This window comes from Triturus cristatus, chromosome 5_1, assembly GCF_964204655.1.
Source record: "Triturus cristatus chromosome 5_1, aTriCri1.1, whole genome shotgun sequence".
Lineage (NCBI taxonomy): Eukaryota > Metazoa > Chordata > Amphibia > Caudata > Salamandridae > Triturus > Triturus cristatus.
In genome coordinates, this window is record NC_140587.1 from 174,352,797 (window position 1) to 174,374,678 (window position 21,882).

Sequence of the window (21,882 nt, forward strand, 5' to 3'; positions counted from 1 at the left end):
GTGCAAGAGATGCCATGAGCGAAAGACTCGCCACGGCGTGCGCACAACACTCACCCAGTCTGTCTATGATTGGCTGCCCATGTAGCAGGCGGCTAGTGATTGGCCCACGCCTGCTGCCGGGGTCTTGCAATTGGACTGTAAAGTCACACGTGACCAGGGGGAGTCACGCGCTTTCCGGGAACCCGCCAGGTATGACATAAACAAACCCAAGGAAAGAAGCATGGAGTGCCGGTGGAAAGTTGTGGGGAGCTGTTTTTGCGTCTCTTGAGGGATTGCTCCGCTTTGGGATATCGGTGAGGGTATGAAATCTTCAGGATGGGAGCGAACAATGGCAAGCAGTACGGGAGTGAGGGTAAGTGAGGGTGCCGCTGCCTGCTTGAGGGGGCAGACAGAAGTGGGCTGCGTTAGTTACTCCGTCCTTTGCGAGTATGTAGCCAGCCGTATTATGAGGGTGTCAGAGTGCTACATAGTGTGTACATTAAAGAAGAGCTGAATTGATTGGGCACGTTAACATCACAGCTGTTTTTATGACGAGAATATCTTAATTATTATTCTGTAGTTCGGCATGGCATCTGTCTGTGTGCTACCATCGCTGCTGTTAAAACGAGACCTATTGGCTTTGCCAATGCTGCTTGTACAGGGGGGGCGGTGGCGAGGTGTGTGTGTGTGTGCGTGCGCGCGGGTTAGGCAGCCGTGGATGCGGTGTGGGGGGTCAGCAGCGGCGGGGTGTGTGCGCGCGCGTGTGTCTGTGTGTGTGTGTGTGCGTGTGCGTCTGCGCAAGCGCGTCCACAGACCCCGACCCCAATTCCTGCGCGTGCCACGGTCTGTCTTCCTTGAGAGGCATCTCGGCGACAATAGGTCTCGGGAGCGAGACCTAAAAAAGAAAGGACCACAACATTCTCAGTTTGTAATGCTTTATTTGGATGGAGAACCCCGTTTTCCTTTAATGTTTCACCATCTTCACTTGTACCTAAAGCTGGCCTCCCTCTTTATATCATACCTCTGAAAATCAGATAACGGTCACCCTGTAGTAATGCTCCAAAGGTTAGCAGATGCTGCATGTTGCTGCTTTGGCTTGACATGTTGTGGATTTGGTAAACATTTACATATGTGGCCAAATTCTCTACGTTAAAATGAAAGATTGCTCTGGAAATGTGCGTGATGACCATGAATTCAAGTTGTCTTTATCAGAATGTGCTAGGCATCAAGCTTTATTTTACCTACCCAGGGCGATTTTTGGCAGTCATAGGTAGTGTATGAATAGTTTCTTTGCATGGCTGTGTGCTCCTTAAGCCCCTACCCAATGAAGTGGTTATCATTTTTAGCTCTGGCTGTACAGTGCAGCTATTTGCTTACCTATTAACAATTATTTAAAGTATGCGTCAGCTGTGCCTTGATGAGTAGAGCTTTCTCACCTGATGCTATTGTCTGTTTGGTGGATCAGTCTGTCTCCTACGGGATGCATGCTTTGCAATATATTAGGAAGTGTACATTTGAAAGGTACATTGATGCATCACATCCAAAATTGTAACTCATAGCATTAGCTTCTAAAGAAAGCAGACTTTCGACTTTGGGCTGGTTTTTGGGCTTACACTGGTCTGCGCTGGGCTGAATTTGGGCTTATATTTGAGCGTCTTTGGGCTGAAAAACTGGCAACACTGGCAGGCTCCTCTCCAGCCAGACGGAGAGAGAGTTCAGAGAGAGAAGCAGCCTCTCTCTGTCCTGCGCTTAGTTTGAGAAGAGAATGAGATCAATTATTTACTTTTTTATTCGTGTTCAGAATTCAGAATAGATTAAAACATGAAGATTTATGGCTTTTTGACAACCTATATATTTTGGTTTGCTGCCTGCCCGGTATTGTTTCATTTCTGAATTTTCTGCCCCCAATGGTTCCTCCTGCACCCCATTGTTTCTTGTGCCCCACCTGGCACACATCATGTCGGAGGAAGGTGATGAAGTTAAAATTTTGCCCCCCCCCCCTGGAAAAATTTCTGCAGACGCCCATGCTGGTAAGCCAGGCCTCCAATGTGTTTTAAAGGCAGCTCTGTGTGGGGGTTTGTGGGGAGTAAGATGGCCACCTGCACTTTGGGACTGGGTCCAGGGACGTATCCCTGAGGGGTGTAAAATGCCACCCTACAGTATGAGACAAGCCAGGAGTGCTGTTGCGGAATGGGTTAAGATTGGGCCTTCCAGTGTGAGATAGGAGAAGTTCTGGGTGCCGGGTTGGCCAGACCTTTAATGTGGGTTAGGGTTTGCTGTGGGTGATTTGTTTGGTAAGACATAATCTCCTTTGTGACTACGGGATCTCTGGGTTCTCGGAGTCGGGCGTAAGAGGTGAGGGCCCGACAGTCCTCTCTTGTGTGGGATTGAAGAAGCTCTAGCCCACAGTATAGGGGCTGCCTCTGCTTCCTCCTACAGAGGATAATCAAGGTCTTAGGTATAAGTTATCTTTGGATAGGGCAGTGGGTTGGGAACTCTAGTGAGAGGGGCAAGACGGCTCCCCCCCCCCTTGGTGGGACAGCGGATGTTCAGGGTTTCGGCCCAAAGACAGTCTTCTCAAGTGCTGGAGATGGAAGCTCTGGATCAGGAGGTAGTGACATGCCTTTTAGAATGGGTTAGAAGAGTGAGGGGTGGTGACAGTCACTCCGAGGGTGGGAGAGGAGTGAAGGCAGCCTTCTTCACTGTGGCACTGGAGGAACTCTGTGGCTAATTCTGGGTGAGAGCATGGAGACAACAGCCTCAAGGGTGGGCAGCAATGAGACAAGCCCTGCCCTACACTGTGGTATAGAAGGAGCGCTGTGCTGACAGGTGCAGAGGACCCCCCCTTTCAATCTGGGGCATCTGCCTCCCACATGGCATCCTTGCAGTAGATGTGAGCTGCCGTTCTTCTCCTGCAGTAGGCTGCATTCGTCAAACTGTTATCAGTGCACCATGGTCCAGATGGTTGTTGAAGGGCCTCAGGCTGCCACTGGTGCCTAGTGGTGCTATGAACAGTCACTCTGAGATCTTCAAAGAAGTCACCTCGGGCTTCACCTTAAAATACTGCTTGAATCTTAATTCTGCATACCTGCAAGAAGAGAACAAAAGGTTAGTCACATAATTCGAGATGTCAGGCCTGACTCCAAGAAGACCATTCACAAACTAGAGGACCACTATAGTGTCCTAGCTTCATTACAGTTTTATGTCCCAGGTTGTACCACAGCTTGATGGTGCATGTTGTTTTAATGGTTTATATATTTTTTGTTAATAAACATTTGGGGCAAACCCTCAGGAGGACCTGAAACCTATGTAAAAACGGGAGGAGTGATGGTCTATTTGCTCTACTATCCATATTAGTATCTCTTGTGTCCTATTCAGCTGAGTGCTCAAATTGTGTGATTAGTTCCTACAGAAGGGACCACTGGTTTTGTTAAAGTGTAGGCATGTGGGTAAAGGCTGTGATAGCGTACAGGACAAGACAGTAACTTGTATATGTACAAGACACCTTATCCCTTTTATTTTTATTTGCACACACGCAGAAATGTTTTTTTGGGACAAAAGACGAAAGAGAGTGAGAATAACCATGCCCTGCCTTTCTTCTTTAAAATGCGGCACAGGCTTCTGGCCACAAATAGTCACAGCTACTGGAATTGAGGTTAGAGTGGAGTTGCAGACACAGTGATTTAAATTCGCGATTTAAATGTAAACCTTAAGTCACAGCCCTTAAGGACATGCAGGCCCGCCTCACCATCTAATCCTAGTCCCTACATGTGAGAGGGTGGAGTGGACTTTGGGCCCAGGCCTCCCTCTTGTGAAATGATAGTCCATTCCAAACCAGATGCAGATATCCTTTCTGTGACACAGATAGGCAGTATACTTCTGCTGGGGGTATATGGCTGTCAGACTGCTTAACAGGGCACTGCTTTGCCAATCATCTTTACTTTAATAAATGATTTCTTTAATTGAAGCAAATCAACATTGCATCTCATAGAGGATGTTGAATTGTCAATTGAAAGCCTACAAGTGGAAAAGGGATGTCCTGTGAACCATCGCTGTGAAGTTTAAGAATCACCCTCTAGAAATATCAGCGATTTATCCTGAAACGTGAAGCCTTGAATGACCATCTTCTGAGGCATCATGCAAAAAAACAAGACAAGCTAAACATCTGTGCCAGGAATCTAGGAGTTCCTGCTACAAGAACGGAAGATTCTACAATGAAGGAATACTTTGAGAAGTTTGAGAAAATTACAGTGCATGACTCTTGGGGGCAAAAAAATAGGTTCATTGAATTCAACAGATGGGTTCGCAAAACCACCACCCCCCACAGAAGGGCAAAAGGTGGGTTAACGACTTATGTGAACTCAAAACTATCCGGCAAGGTAACACCACAGGATACAGAAGAACCCTGGTTACTAGCTCTATGTCTGGAGCGATGGGACAAGCAGTAGACAACTCCACTGGTTCTGGTTAATATTTACATTAACCCGAGAGAAAAATAAAAAATAGTGGCAAAGCTGATCAAGCTGTTCCTGGAGTGGAAGGGAGATAAACAGTTGGCAAACCAGGGAATTACTGGAGATTTTAATCTGAATCTTTTCCAAGACACACATAAGGCAGGCGATGAGGTGTTACAGATGCTGCCAGCACAAAGTCACTCTCTGCATCGACCCCATGACAATCTTGGGAACAGGCTCCTGAAGTCCTACGAAGCAGCTGATCTGGTAATACTCAATGGTCGCCTCCTGGGGAACACCAGCCTGGACAAGATACCATCTACTACCTTGACTACACAATGGGGAGCATTAGAATGCATAGTGGAGTAGTCTACTTTAAAATGAAGCACTGATCAGAGAGTGAGCATCACCTGCAAAACTTCAGTCTAAGCACCGATATGACCGTATTAGATCAGGTGCGGATAGTGCAGATTTAAGTTCACATTGACAATGTAAAACACTTTAAATGGAGCCTAGACAACATTGGAGGCATGGCAAGCGAGGCCAAGGGAATCCTGAAGGAAATATCATCCAGCAAGGAGAACTTGATAAAGGCATAGAAGCAGCAAGCGACCCAGCCAACAATTTGGAGAAAGGTACAAATATTTCCTCAAACTTTTAATCATCCAGCCAAAACCGGTTCGCCTTTTCAGGTCAAGGATCCACAAAGTGCTCCGTAAACTGTGGAGCTCACCATAGGATTTAGAATTGCTAAAATGCCTATGAATGGAGCATAAGAGCCTAAAAAAGGTGGTATGGCTGCTAAAGAAAGAGAGATCTGAAGCATTGTGGGCAAAGCTACTTTACTCCTCCAAACAAAACGACCACAGAAGTTTCTGGAAACTAATTACTGAGCTTGATAAGGGCCCCAGGGTGGCAAACAATGCTAATAATAGCAAGGTAGAATGGGTTAAATACCTAACCACACATTATAAGGGAAGCACAGAGTACCATTCTGTCCCGGGCCCAGGTCTGACCTCCCATGTAAAAGATCACAGCTAAAGTCCACACGAGTGGGTGACCCTGAAAACCAATAGCAGTGGTGCTACTGACACCCTAGACCACTAAATGGAACTTTTCAATGGAGGCCTTGGTAACAAATAATTGAGAACTTGCACTCCAACTGCGCATCTGCCCCTAATGGCATGCTGACTTCACTTCAAAAGCACAACCCCACAACCTGAGCTGGTTTCCTGAACTCGATGTTCAAGCAAATACTGCTGATGGGCAGCATTCCATAAAGCTGGAGAGGCCCAGTGATAGACCCCATCTTCAAGGGTTGGGGTAGCTATTTCCCCTAGCAATTACAGGACCTCAAATGTTTTTCAACAATACTACTGAAAATCTACAGGAGTGAGCGACGGAGGCAAAAAGGTTGACAATGAAGCAAACAGGGTCCTCCAAAAAGCAAGGAGCCACCACCAACTTAATGAAAAAAGCGTGCGACAGTGGGACGTCACTTTTCATGTGTTTTGTGGACTTCAAAATGGCCTTTGACTACGTCCCTCGAGGCCTGCTCTGGGAAAAACTATTCCGTTGGGGAATTCCACAAAACAATTTAAGGATCATCCAGCGAATATACACAAAAACCTGTGTAAAGATCAAGGTGGGGGACAGGTGCCATTTATCAAGAGAGGTTAATACCTCCATTGAATTGGAACAGGGATGTGTATTGGCGCCGCTGTTGTTTAATTGGTTCATCGGGGATCTGTCAGCTTCCCTGGCAGAAGTGGTGTCTCACGCACCAAGCCTCGGGTCTCAACAGTTTTGCAACATCCTGTACAGAGACAATCTACTATTGTTGAGCAATAATCATGTGAACCTACAGAGACAGACCAACAGGCTTGCTGAGTACGCAGTAAATAACCAGTTGAAAATCAACCTCAAGAAACTTAAAGTTATGCCGCTGAAACGATGCATTTCAACAAACAAATGATGGACGGAATGCTGACAATGCATACATTCTCCCCCAGTCAAGAGATCTGGGTTAAATCCATCGTTCTTTTGCCCACTACACCACCCCAGTTTAGACATGGCCATATGCAAATCAGTCTTGACCCTGTGCCTCATGGGAGCAGTCCAGCCCGAACTGCCAAGCCATGTCTTCCCTGGACCGGAATCAAGCATCCTAGGACCGGTTTCTGGCTATCAGCCGTCATCAGCCAGGATAGCTTGACTCCAGTGGCGTAGTGAGCACGGGTCCCACGTCTGGGAATACCCATCCCACTTAGGGCGAAAAGCGTTACAACAAACAAATGATGGACGGAATGCTGACAATGCATACATTCTCCCCCAGTCAAGAGATCTGGGTTAAATCCATCGTTCTTTTGCCCACTACACCACCCCAGTTTAGACATGGCCATATGCAAATCAGTCTTGACCCTGTGCCTCATGGGAACAGTCCAGCCCGAACTGCCAAGCCATGTCTTCCCTGGACCGGAATCAAGCATCCTAGGACCGGTTTCTGGCTATCAGCCGTCATCAGCCAGGATAGCTTGACTCCAGTGGCGTAGTGAGCACGGGTCCCACGTCTGGGAATACCCATCCCACTTAGGGCGAAAAGCGTTACAACAAACAAATGATGGACGGAATGCTGACAATGCATACATTCTCCCCCAGTCAAGAGATCTGGGTTAAATCCATCGTTCTTTTGCCCACTACACCACCCCAGTTTAGACATGGCCATATGCAAATCAGTCTTGACCCTGTGCCTCATGGGAACAGTCCAGCCCGAACTGCCAAGCCATGTCTTCCCTGGACCGGAATCAAGCATCCTAGGACCGGTTTCTGGCTATCAGCCGTCATCAGCCAGGATAGCTTGATTCCAGTGGCGTAGTGAGCACGGGTCCCACGTCTGGGAATACCCATCCCACTTAGGGCGAAAAGCGTTACAACAAACAAATGATGGACGGAATGCTGACAATGCATACATTCTCCCCCAGTCAAGAGATCTGGGTTAAATCCATCGTTCTTTTGCCCACTACACCACCCCAGTTTAGACATGGCCATATGCAAATCAGTCTTGACCCTGTGCCTCATGGGAACAGTCCAGCCCGAACTGCCAAGCCATGTCTTCCCTGGACCGGAATCAAGCATCCTAGGACCGGTTTCTGGCTATCAGCCGTCATCAGCCAGGATAGCTTGACTCCAGTGGCGTAGTGAGCACGGGTCCCACGTCTGGGAATACCCATCCCACTTAGGGCGAAAAGCGTTACAACAAACAAATGATGGACGGAATGCTGACAATGCATACATTCTCCCCCAGTCAAGAGATCTGGGTTAAATCCATCGTTCTTTTGCCCACTACACCACCCCAGTTTAGACATGGCCATATGCAAATCAGTCTTGACCCTGTGCCTCATGGGAACAGTCCAGCCCGAACTGCCAAGCCATGTCTTCCCTGGACCGGAATCAAGCATCCTAGGACCGGTTTCTGGCTATCAGCCGTCATCAGCCAGGATAGCTTGACTCCAGTGGCGTAGTGAGCACGGGTCCCACGTCTGGGAATACCCATCCCACTTAGGGCGAAAAGCGTTACAACAAACAAATGATGGACGGAATGCTGACAATGCATACATTCTCCCCCAGTCAAGAGATCTGGGTTAAATCCATCGTTCTTTTGCCCACTACACCACCCCAGTTTAGACATGGCCATATGCAAATCAGTCTTGACCCTGTGCCTCATGGGAACAGTCCAGCCCGAACTGCCAAGCCATGTCTTCCCTGGGCCGGAATCAAGCATCCTAGGACCGGTTTCTGGCTATCAGCCGTCATCAGCCAGGATAGCTTGACTCCAGTGGCGTAGTGAGCACGGGTCCCACGTCTGGGAATACCCATCCCACTTAGGGCGAAAAGCGTTACAACAAACAAATGATGGACGGAATGCTGACAATGCATACATTCTCCCCCAGTCAAGAGATCTGGGTTAAATCCATCGTTCTTTTGCCCACTACACCACCCCAGTTTAGACATGGCCATATGCAAATCAGTCTTGACCCTGTGCCTCATGGGAACAGTCCAGCCCGAACTGCCAAGCCATGTCTTCCCTGGACCGGAATCAAGCATCCTAGGACCGGTTTCTGGCTATCAGCCGTCATCAGCCAGGATAGCTTGACTCCAGTGGCGTAGTGAGCACGGGTCCCACGTCTGGGAATACCCATCCCACTTAGGGCGAAAAGCGTTACAACAAACAAATGATGGACGGAATGCTGACAATGCATACATTCTCCCCCAGTCAAGAGATCTGGGTTAAATCCATCGTTCTTTTGCCCACTACACCACCCCAGTTTAGACATGGCCATATGCAAATCAGTCTTGACCCTGTGCCTCATGGGAACAGTCCAGCCCGAACTGCCAAGCCATGTCTTCCCTGGACCGGAATCAAGCATCCTAGGACCGGTTTATGGCTATCAGCCGTCATCAGCCAGGATAGCTTGACTCCAGTGGCGTAGTGAGCACGGGTCCCACGTCTGGGAATACCCATCCCACTTAGGGCGAAAAGCGTTACAACAAACAAATGATGGACGGAATGCTGACAATGCATACATTCTCCCCCAGTCAAGAGATCTGGGTTAAATCCATCGTTCTTTTGCCCACTACACCACCCCAGTTTAGACATGGCCATATGCAAATCAGTCTTGACCCTGTGCCTCATGGGAACAGTCCAGCCCGAACTGCCAAGCCATGTCTTCCCTGGACCGGAATCAAGCATCCTAGGACCGGTTTCTGGCTATCAGCCGTCATCAGCCAGGATAGCTTGACTCCAGTGGCGTAGTGAGCACGGGTCCCACGTCTGGGAATACCCATCCCACTTAGGGCGAAAAGCGTTACAACAAACAAATGATGGACGGAATGCTGACAATGCATACATTCTCCCCCAGTCAAGAGATCTGGGTTAAATCCATCGTTCTTTTGCCCACTACACCACCTCAGTTTAGACATGGCCATATGCAAATCAGTCTTGACCCTGTGCCTCATGGGAACAGTCCAGCCCGAACTGCCAAGCCATGTCTTCCCTGGACCGGAATCAAGCATCCTAGGACCGGTTTCTGGCTATCAGCCGTCATCAGCCAGGATAGCTTGACTCCAGTGGCGTAGTGAGCACGGGTCCCACGTCTGGGAATACCCATCCCACTTAGGGCGAAAAGCGTTACAACAAACAAATGATGGACGGAATGCTGACAATGCATACATTCTCCCCCAGTCAAGAGATCTGGGTTAAATCCATCGTTCTTTTGCCCACTACACCACCCCAGTTTAGACATGGCCATATGCAAATCAGTCTTGACCCTGTGCCTCATGGGAACAGTCCAGCCCGAACTGCCAAGCCATGTCTTCCCTGGACCGGAATCAAGCATCCTAGGACCGGTTTCTGGCTATCAGCCGTCATCAGCCAGGATAGCTTGACTCCAGTGGCGTAGTGAGCACGGGTCCCACGTCTGGGAATACCCATCCCACTTAGGGCGAAAAGCGTTACAACAAACAAATGATGGACGGAATGCTGACAATGCATACATTCTCCCCCAGTCAAGAGATCTGGGTTAAATCCATCGTTCTTTTGCCCACTACACCACCCCAGTTTAGACATGGCCATATGCAAATCAGTCTTGACCCTGTGCCTCATGGGAACAGTCCAGCCCGAACTGCCAAGCCATGTCTTCCCTGGACCGGAATCAAGCATCCTAGGACCGGTTTCTGGCTATCAGCCGTCATCAGCCAGGATAGCTTGACTCCAGTGGCGTAGTGAGCACGGGTCCCACGTCTGGGAATACCCATCCCACTTAGGGCGAAAAGCGTTACAACAAACAAATGATGGACGGAATGCTGACAATGCATACATTCTCCCCCAGTCAAGAGATCTGGGTTAAATCCATCGTTCTTTTGCCCACTACACCACCCCAGTTTAGACATGGCCATATGCAAATCAGTCTTGACCCTGTGCCTCATGGGAACAGTCCAGCCCGAACTGCCAAGCCATGTCTTCCCTGGACCGGAATCAAGCATCCTAGGACCGGTTTCTGGCTATCAGCCGTCATCAGCCAGGATAGCTTGACTCCAGTGGCGTAGTGAGCACGGGTCCCACGTCTGGGAATACCCATCCCACTTAGGGCGAAAAGCGTTACAACAAACAAATGATGGACGGAATGCTGACAATGCATACATTCTCCCCCAGTCAAGAGATCTGGGTTAAATCCATCATTCTTTTGCCCACTACACCACCCCAGTTTAGACATGGCCATATGCAAATCAGTCTTGACCCTGTGCCTCATGGGAACAGTCCAGCCCGAACTGCCAAGCCATGTCTTCCCTGGACCGGAATCAAGCATCCTAGGACCGGTTTCTGGCTATCAGCCGTCATCAGCCAGGATAGCTTGACTCCAGTGGCGTAGTGAGCACGGGTCCCACGTCTGGGAATACCCATCCCACTTAGGGCGAAAAGCGTTACAACAAACAAATGATGGACAGAATGCTGACAATGCATACATTCTCCCCCAGTCAAGAGATCTGGGTTAAATCCATCGTTCTTTTGCCCACTACACCACCCCAGTTTAGACATGGCCATATGCAAATCAGTCTTGACCCTGTGCCTCATGGGAACAGTCCAGCCCGAACTGCCAAGCCATGTCTTCCCTGGACCGGAATCAAGCATCCTAGGACCGGTTTCTGGCTATCAGCCGTCATCAGCCAGAATAGCTTGACTCCAGTGGCGTAGTGAGCACGGGTCCCACGTCTGGGAATACCCATCCCACTTAGGGCGAAAAGCGTTACAACAAACACTGAAACGATGCATAGCAAAAGATGAGAAATGGCGCTTCAATGGGTCCAACATGATGAAGTTACAACATAGATGGATCTAAAAAGGCTATCATTGCAAAAACGGAGGCCTTAAACTTGGCCTTCTCAAACCAAGAGGAAAAGTCTGTGGGGCCATCATCTAAATGCGTTGATAACAATGATCAAATCAATACTGATTCCAACCTATCATATAGAGGCGAGATAAAGCTGGGTGAAGATCCGGACCTGCTGGAGAAACTTGCACAATATGAACATAAAAACGAGCATTCCAGATGCCAAGGTCAGCCTCTCCCGCCCAATCAAGGTTAGAATTTGCCCTGGTAAACCAATCACTAGCCAGGCAAGGGGCCTTCATGAAGTGCTGCCATCGACTGCAGAGTGCCCCAGAGGGATCGCAGGCTAAACTCATCTGCGCAGGGATACATCCAACAAGGGGGAAAGGTCAATTTGCCAAATACCTGCAGGAAGACTTATGGCAACTGAACATGAGTTGCTGTACTTTTAAGAAACTTGTGAACAAAATGCATAAAGCAGAAACGTAGGTTGGAAGATAAAGCTACACTGACAAAACAATCACATGGGTAGTTAGTAATAAACTCATATCGCTCAAGCAAGGAAAAGCCCTACTTCGAGGCACCTCTCTCATTGACTATCAAGAGGGAACTGGTAAAGATGCGATTTGGACGCCTTCCCACACTTGACTGCGTTCCTAAGTGGAAGAAGGAGGCCCAACCGGAAGATGCATTATGCTGTTTGTGTCGCCAGGCAAAAGAAACATGTATATGTGTACTCTGTGTGTGTACCCTAACGTGCTAGTATAACTTATAGACTAAAGTTTGATTGATTGATTGACAGTGAGGGACATCATATCTGCAAGTCTCTCCAAAGTACAGTCACATGTTAGGAAATGAACATGGGTATTTCAGTAGTTTACAAGATTGACTAGCGATAACTCAGAAAACAACAGTATCTTAAGAAGAAGTTGGGTCCAGAGCACAAGCAAGTTAGCACCATAATCAACGCCTTTGCTAAACAGAAAGGCTTTGACGTGTCATGATTTCTCTAGATGCAAACTGTGAAACAACATAAAGAAATTGTTTAAGTGGAGGGATTCACCTACACTTTCCATCAAGAAATTGCTCGCTGGCTTAATTGCAAGAATTCTCCTGTGCTTTACCTATTGATTAGCATTCGTTTTGCGGTCAGATCCACATCAGAAATACTATCAAAGCACTTAAACTAAGATTAAAAAAATATTATCTTTTTTTTTGGAATGCTTTTTATTTCACAAACAACAATGTAAAGAAAAAATATCGACCAAGAGCATTATCCATGCCTCAAGAGTCTTGATCAGAAACACTAAGAGATATTCACATCGACTATTGAGTTCCACTCCCTCATACCCAGTGACTTGCACGCCCAGCACACCCACTCATCCTTGGAGATCACCAACAAAATCTATTTCCAGTCTCAATACTCAGGAACCACTGAAGCTGAATGAGGTTGTTAACTTAAATGCGACTTTCTGCCTTAGTGGTTACTAATAAGCCTGGTCGTAGCTCGCGGAACTTATCGATGTGCAAAAGAACTCTGCCGCGCTACGTGGAGCTCTGCGAGTAGAGGAGTGCATTAGTTAAATGCCGTTCACAGTGATTTTCAGTGCCAGGTGCTTGTCCGTACTGTGCAATCATCGCGAACGACACCAGCGCATAGCGCAAGAGGGTGCTGCTTCCTTTCTGCTGTTCGAGTAGATTTTTACGAGAGCGGCAGCATTCTCAAGGCAAACGGATGGTTCCTCAATGCGAGCGGTCGCGGGCATACGCAACCACTCGCATTGAGAAATCTGACTGCCCGCATTGAGAAATCTCACCAGGAGGTTGATTTTCCACGCTCGTGCTCGCCAACTTGATGTTGACGAGCACGAATGAGGAAAATTCTCGCCAGAAGGTGGATTTTCCTCGCATGCCAACTTGATGTTGATGAACGCGAGCCAGGAAAAAAAACATAGTTTTTTGGACCTCCGCGAGCTCCATGTGATGCAGAGTACAGAAATCTCCGCAAACTCCGCAAGCGAAGCGGAGTTCACCGCCCAGACTTAGTTACTAATCCATGCGTATTATGACTGAAAATCATTGCTGATTACTAATCAGTACTTATGTTACAGCTCCAGGTGCCATTTTCTGTCAATTTGCCTGTTTCTATGTTCCATTTATTCCCCCAATGCTTTATTGTTGGTAAAATGTTTAATTCTTTTTTCGGCGTAGAATCACTAGATGCTCAAAGTACTCTGCATGGTCCAGCATACAGAGTGCAATACCCACATGCTTGCATATTCCCTGTGTTACTTAATATCCCTCCCTCTGATATAGCCTACAGACTGATTTTATAAAGCTATGTTCTAATCATCCTGTGGACTGATATTTTACATGCAAGCAGACCAATGCCCAGGACTCAATACTATCTAATGAGGCCTCCTCTCCCCCAGTATGGCAGAGATACTTAGATCCAGCATCCCAGACCTGCTCTGACAACACTGATGTTCAGGCACTATTTTTGAAGCTACTTTTAGTGTCACGACATCAAACATTGACTGGACAGTACCAAACTGATAGTAGTAAGGAAGCCGTGTTGGTGATGAGCAAGAGGGATGTGCCGGTCTCACGGAAAGAACTACTTCAAATAAGTTAATTTTGCTTTCTTGCCTCCTTATTGGTGTTTTATGAAGATAGACAACCGTTTTTATTTCTTGTTTCAAACAACGTTTATTCAATAGAGTGACATATACGCCCATCATATTCAGTAATCGACCCACAAATTTGACATTTGACTCTTAAATGTATCATGTGTATGATTTAACTTTCGGTTCAAAATATCCAATTATTTGTAATGAATTGTGTGTAGCTTTATGTGTACAATAATACTTGTTCTTTGAAATGCTCCATTATTTATATTGTCTAATAGAATACATTTACGTAACCAACCAATGAATATTGGGCTATGTCCCTTTACACCCCCAGTGTGTGCCCTAATATTTCAGACACCGGAGTTACAAGCCATACGTTGAAATTCTGTTCCAGATTTTAAGAGTGTTATAAATAACCCAAGAATGTTAGGTGATGGGTTTTCCTTCTGGAAAATATTTGGGGTGATGGGTCAAACGCGAGCCGAGAAAAATGGGGGAGGCATAATATTTCAGACACCATAGTTACAAGCCATAGGTTGGAATTCTGTTCCAGATTTTAATAGGGTTATAAATAACCCAAGAATGTTTGGTATTCTTGTGTAAACAATATGGAAGGTGTTGAGGACAGGCAATATTTCATTCTGACTCTTTCGGACACTTTTAACCTTTCACACATGGTTTCACAGGAGGGCACAAGTGTAGGAGCCTGACCCCCCTACTGATTCTAGGGATATACTTGCTCAAAAACTATACAGCATAATTGGTCTATCTTTTATTTGTAGCCTTGATAAAGCCCTCGTGCAATACTACTACGTCTACTGCGAGTGAAACGTGTGAAAGCTGACAGAACCAATAACACTGTAAAATCCTGATACGGTGTGCTCCTCAATGTGTCCTTATCACCGACTCCAAAAGATGCAATACAATAAGATGTCAATGTATAACTAAAGATAGATTCATTGATTCTTCCAGTTGAAGCATCTGAATACACAAGCACTAGTTTGAAGGAAAAGCAAAGTAATACTGCCAGCAGTGCTATTTCATCACAAATAATTGTTTTCTGTACTTTCATTTTCCTGTTCTACTAAAAAGCAATATACTGTGTTTGACTCAATGCTGCTCCATGACGCGCTACAGGTTGTGGTGGTGTGCAGTACAACCTACACTCACATTGGGTTCAGGGGATTTTAGCTATGGAGTTATAATGAGATAAACAGGTACCAGAATGCAAAGAAATGAAGTTGACTGAGTGAGCTCCTTGAGCATAGAATCAGAAAGTTTATGGGTTCTTGCTTCCCTCGACCCCACTCTGATGGGCTCACTCACTCGATGCCCCTAGACATTGGTGTCTGCCCTACCCATTACACTTACCGGGAGAAGTTGAAAGCAATTGTGGAATACCGTGCTTGGATTAGTGCCCAGAATCCCCAGAAGAAATGAGTTGCCTGCAGGGGAAGAGATACACCAGTGTTACTCAGGTATGCACAAGTATCAAGCTCATCCTGTTTCACACTCTGAAAAACAATATCTCTTAAAGTGATGTATTTGCAACTAATGTTAAACACAAGAAAACCCCACATTGATGCGTGGGGAGGGGAACTAGAGGCACGGAGTTCTAGGAGCTACCAGCCTCCAACAACAAATGTTAACCACAACAAGAGCTGCTCCTAGTGTAGTGACCACTATGAATTTTTGATTGAAATGTGAGTGTAGGCATCTCACAAAATGTGAATGTGGTATATATACCACAGTCCTGAAGGATCTAGGACTGTGGTATATATAGTGCCCACTAATTGGTTAATAGGTGGAAAGGGAGTCGAAAGCTTAAAAACTGCTGCCTGGTGCGTGAGTTCCAGTCCCAAAATGGACTTTTTCACGGGCCCCCACTTAGTTTAGAAGTGCATCCCTGTCGTCAGGTGCATGCCCGCCCTCTATCAAACCGAGGTTTTAGAGGGCGAGGACTGGTCAATGATGAAGCATGACACCTGGTGGTGTGTGAGACCAGTCCGTCACATTTTGTGAGATGCCTAAACTCACATTTCAATCATAAATTCATAGTGGTCACTACACTAGGAGCAGCTCTTGTTGTGGTTAACATTTGCAACTAATGTACCAGAAAAGTGGGACAATGGCAACCCATGTTACCAAAAAACAGTAATAGCCACAGAGCTTTCAATGGTCTCAGTTCCATGCGGGAGCACCTCATTCAGACTGAGTTTTTCTCTTTGCATTCTAGTCCCTGATCACTTCTATTTAAAATAAATTTAACATTAACACAACAACTAGACTGCAAAGAAAAAACATGAGCTGGCTGAGAATTGCATTGAATCAGGAAGCTTGACAGCTCAGGAAAAATAAGTCAGAGCTGCCAAGGGGCCCAATGTCATGTCTTACACCTTAAAACCCCGGCTCCCTTTTAGGTTGAAGCTCACCAGACAGCGCAGCTGTCTGGTTTGTTAAATACATCTTGGGGACATTCAGAAAGCTGACCTAGGAATATATTCTGCCAGTTGCTTTCCTTTGGCTATCTGGGTTGTAACTAACCCTGGGCAGAGCGTGCTGAGTTGTACTCTGCGGAATTTCACGGAGTTAGTGGAAAACTCCATGAAATTCTGCAGTTCCGTGGCTTGGCAGAGTTACATCTGCACCCCCTGCCCCCTTCCTCCCCTGCACACCCCACATTCTCCACCACGTAGTAAGGCCTGACCGTCCTGGGCCTCCTCCTGTGTTTGTTGGTTGGGTATGGCGGCGCCGGCTTCCTTCCTGGTTCCTTCCTTCCTTCTCCTGCTGCTGGCTGCATTCGGCTTCCGCTGCTCCAGCTGGTTTGTAGAATTCAATTAACAGGCAAAACTGAAGTGTGCATGCGTGAAGGCATTCCTGACCCGATAAAATCCCATGATAGGGTCAGGCCTGCCTTCACACATGCGCACTGCAGTTCTTCCTGTTAATTGAAGTCTACGAGCCACCCGGAGCAGCGGAAGAGGGGTGCAGCCAGTAGGAGGAGTAGGTAAGTCCTAAACTCCTGTCCTCCTCGGCACAGGTAAACTCCGCTCCACTGCGAGTGCGGAGTTTTTGAAAACTTCGCACTCCAAACATAATGCGGAGTTCTAAAACTCTGCAAGCTCAACTGGCGGAGCGGAGTTAACCGCCCACCCTTAGTTGCAACTCACAATTTCTAGCTTTCTATTTACTGGCTTTATTCACTTTAGGCTTGCCAGCTTGAGTTCGTCCCTCCCGTTGCCCAAACCTTGTTTACTGATTTCTTCCACAAACTTGCTTTCTGTAAACAGGTCTTTCAATCTTGTTCTTATCTTATCACTTGTGTTGAGCATTCAAAGACAGACATCAAATATCATGCTCCCTATTCTGAGAGAGTTTGGGGTTTACTTTTCTTTTTCTGACTTTAAAGTGAGAGCATGTATGTGATAATCCTGCTGAGTGTCCATGTAAGACAAGAGAGATGTTTTTTTTCTAGCACTCAACAAATAAAAATGAACTGTGCTGATGTTTCAGAATATGTCAGAATTAGTACGAATGAAGCACATGTTTTTGTAATTCTGTACTGTGGTAGAAACAAATATTTGAATACGGTCCAAACAGATCAATACAGTAGGTGATGACATTTACACACATCATTTCTGTGCAGTAAAACCATATTTTGGTGTAAGTGTAATGGCCATTTCAATTGAAAATGAGTTGTCTGTAATGGCAGTGCGCAACCACACCATGCATACGCCACACTACACCACTCCATGCCCATCCTGTCACGACTTGTTCCCTGCATTCTTGTGTCCACCACCAGGGGGATGAATTGTGGGGCTCTCCAGTGTGCTAATAAGCTTCTAGACCCTCCCCTTCATGCATATACTGACTTCCAGTCATTTGGATGCAACTTGCAAATTCCCATCCTTCCCAATCCATGCCGGGTTTTGTGGAAGCCAGCCTACTCATGCCTGAAACGCCATTACTTAGAATTCCCTGCTCACTGCTTCCTCTCCACCCCTGCAGGCCAAGGATGGGTGGAGGAATTCAGCTCACCTGTGGCTGGCTGCTGCTAGCCTGCTCACACCTGATGCATGTCATTACTGTGAGCTCTTTTAAGCCCCAACTCTCTTCAGCCCAAGATTGGTCATTGTAGCTGTGTACCGGTGAGACCGACCCGTGTTTCCAGTGTTTCTTGAGCTTTTGATATCCTTGTTTCCAGTGTTTGCTGAGCTTTAGTAATTTCCCTGTTCCTAAACTAGCACTGCCTGCAGTGCTACCTTGACTACTGAGCTTTAGTTCAATTCTTGTTCCTGCTCCAGCGCTGCCTTCAATGCTACTTGATTCCTGAACCTGCAGTATTCTAGTATACCCTTGTAGCCTCCCCTTCTGTATATCCTTTTCCAGTCACTGCCTTTCTTCCTATTTCCATGGTTCCAGTTCCAGTTCTAGTTTGCTGTCTTTCTATTCCTGCTGTCTTGCTTCTAATTACCATGTATGTTTGCTACTTGCTTTCTGCCAAGTGTGTCCTGTGATATTTCCTACCTTTCCTCATAAGCACTCCTCCCTGCTAGCTCCTTGTCTATCGTGCTTGTGTTTAGTTCTACCCCCTTGCTGTTACTGCCTTGTGTGTTCCTGTTTGATCGCCAGGATCCGTGGCCACAGCTGACAACCTAGGTGGTGTTTCTTGTTCACTGCGAGTATTGTCTTTGAGTTACATTTATAACATCACCATAGGTATCAGCTCCACAGACCCTGCCTTTGCATGCATATCCTATATGTGGGTATTTGCAGCCAGCAATTGTGGGTGAGGTACTTACATCAGTTTCAGTCTTACCGTGTGGAGCTCCCGAGTGCTTTACCCCAACATTCCCTTTATTGTTAATGTTGTTTTGTATATATATCTTGCATACCTGTCCTGTGTGTAGTTTTTCTGAATGCTAATCACCTCTGAGGGCCTGTCCTTTCTGAGCCTTAACTCTCTTATTCTCTTGTACAGAGCTTCCTCTTAGGATTCCCTTTCTCCTTTGACTCGCTGTGTGATCTTGGGCAGCTCTGTTCTCAGTATTCTGCCTACCTTTTCTTCCCTGGCACCAGTCGCTGCCACATGACAGTGTCCCGGACAAGGTCCTGACACTTCCACTCTATGCCATGCACTCTATTATTTGAGAGTCCCCTCCACTCTATGACATAGCACTCCACTCTATCCCCTTCCACTCTAAGACACTCTACTACACGACACTCCAATCTATGCCACTCACTCCATGGCACAACATGCCACTCCACGTCCCTCCACGCCACTTACTCCAATCTGCTCCACCCCACTCTGCTCTACGCCACTCCGGTCTATTCCACTCCTCTCCAATGTATCCCAATCTATCCCACTCCACTCTACCCATACCTACCCCAATCAACTCCAATCCACCCCACTCCACTCAACTAACCCAAACACCACCCCCCAACCCTACTCCAGTCTAGCCCACTCCACCCCAATTTAACATGCTCCACTCAAATCTACCCCACTCACTCCAATCTGCCCCAGTCTACCCAACTCCAATCTACCCCAATCCACCCCACTGCAATGTACCCACATCCAACCAACTCCATTCCAATCTACCCAAGCCCACTACACTCCAATCTACACCAGTCCAATTTACCCCACTCCACTTTAAACACCACTGCAATCTATCCAACTCCTCTCCACTCTACTCGAACCCCCCTCCACTCTACCCTACTCCAATCTACCCTACTCCACTCCAATCTACCACATCCAAACCAATCTACTCTACCATAACCCACCCAATATGACCCACTCCACTCTACCCCATTCAACTTTACCTCGCTTCACCTCTATCCTGCTCCACTCCTATCTGATCACCTCCATAGGATAGAGTCTATGTTCCCCACCACACTCCAATCTACCCAAATCCAATGCACTTCATGCTTCCCCACTCCCTGTACCCCAATCTACTACACTCCATTCCATTCCACCCAATCTACCCTACTTGACTTCACTCCAAACTACCACATGCCACCCAAATCTACCCCACTCCACTCCGAACTCCTATGGATGGACCACCGGCGTGTCCACTTCACCTACAGAGCGAACATTCCCCGCAGACGCCCACCTCAGCTCCAACGCAGTACCTGAAACAAGATCTCCGACGAACAGCTCACCGCCACCCTCAGCGGCTCTGCTCTCACCACCGCAGACAACGACCCACCACCGCCGCCCTTACCCTACACAAAGGATCACCGACTACGCCAACACCGTCACCCCCTTCTAGAAATCCTCCAACCCTCCAACCCTCACGCCAAGAAAGCCAGATGGTTCTCCACCGAACTACGGGAATCCAAACAAACCTGAAGACGTCTCAAAAAACTATGGAGTAACGCCAAAACCCCAGCGAACCTCGACAACTACAAAACAGCCACCACTGCCCACCACAAACTCATCAGACACTGAAGGAAGAAAGCAATCCAGGACAGAATCTCCGCCCACGCACACAACAGCAAGGAACTCTTCGGGATCATCAAAGAATTCACCCAACCCAACAGCGAGTCCACCGACATCCCACCCTCCCAGGAAATTTGCGACAAACTCAGCGCCTTCTTCTATCACAAAATCAAGACCATCTATGACAACAACAACATCCACGAGGAACCTAGACCTGCTGCTTCCTGCATCACACAGCCGACTCTGGACAGCTGGACCGCCCTCCGCATAGAAGACACCCTAAAGACCATGAGGACCCCCCACTCTGGGGCCCCCACGGACCCCTGCCCCACCACATCTACCACAGAGCCGCAGACATCATCGCCCCAAGCTACAAAGAATCATCAACCGATCCTTCGAGACCGCCTCCTTCCCTGATGACTGGAAACACTCCGAGATCAACCTTCTCCTAAAGAAACCCTCAGCAGACCCCAGCAACCTTTAGAACTTCAGACCGATCTCCCTACTTCCCCATCTGGCGAAAGTCATTAAAAAAGCTGTCAAAAGTCATTAAAAAAGCTGTCAACAGCCAACTCGCCTCCTTTGACAAGAACAACATCCTTGACTCCTCCCAATCAGGCTTCAGGACAAACCACAGCATAGAGACCGCCCTCATTGCCGTGACAGACGACATCCACTCCTTCCTTGACAGAGGAGAGACTGTGGCCCTCATCCTCCTGGACCTCTCCGTGGCCTTCGACACAGTCTCACACTGCACCCTAGCCCGCAGACTCCACAATGCAGGAATCCGGAACAAAGCCTTTGACTGGATCCGCTCATTCCTCTCTGGCAGAACGCTGAGGGTCAGACTCCCTCCCTTCATCTCGGAGCCCACGCCAACCACCTGTGGAGTCCCCAAGGATGCTCCATCAGCCCCACCCTGATCAACGTCCACATGGTCCCTCTTGTTTCCATCATCAGAGCACTCGGACTCAACATTGTATCATACGCAGACAACACACAACTGGTCCTCTCACTATCCAACAAACCCAACATCTCGAAACACAACTTGCAAGAAGGAATAGAAGCAGTTGCAAAGTGGATGAAGAACAGCTGCCTACAACTGAACACAGACAGAACCGAAATACTCAGCATAGACCCACATCCTGATGCCTGGAATGACACCTGGTGGCCCCCCCGCCCTCGGAGACCCACCCCCACCAACGGACCACACACGCAACCTCGGAATCATCCTGGACTCCGAACTCAAAATGGACCGACAGAGCAACGCCGTCACCTCTTCCTGAATCACCTTCAAGCTTCTCACCCACGCACACAAAGCCCTCCACAACACCGGCCCCACCTACATGAACCACCACCTCGCATTCCACGCACCCCAAAGATCCCTCCCCTCAGCCCAGCTTTCCCTTGCCATGGTACCGCGCATCAAGAAGACGAGAACAGGAAGTCGTTCCTTCTCCTTCCTCGCAGCCAAGGCATGGAACACCCTCCCT

At 47.6% G+C, this 21,882-nt stretch overlaps 1 protein-coding gene across 2 annotated transcripts in view; it reads right to left on the reverse strand.

Annotated features, from left to right (window-relative positions):
• Positions 1-902: 902 nt before the first annotated feature.
• Positions 903-21,882, reverse strand: part of LOC146830581 (ethanolamine kinase 2-like) — a 538,466-nt gene continuing 517,486 nt past the window's right edge. For both annotated transcript variants that reach the window (XM_085604782.1, XM_085604781.1), the window contains 2 exons: positions 15,322-15,395; positions 903-3,067 (listed from right to left, as the gene is read on the reverse strand). In XM_085604782.1, the coding sequence (XP_085460908.1) occupies positions 2,995-3,067; positions 15,322-15,395 (147 nt within the window). In that variant the 3' untranslated portion in view covers positions 903-2,994. The remainder of the gene's footprint in view (positions 3,068-15,321; positions 15,396-21,882) is intronic.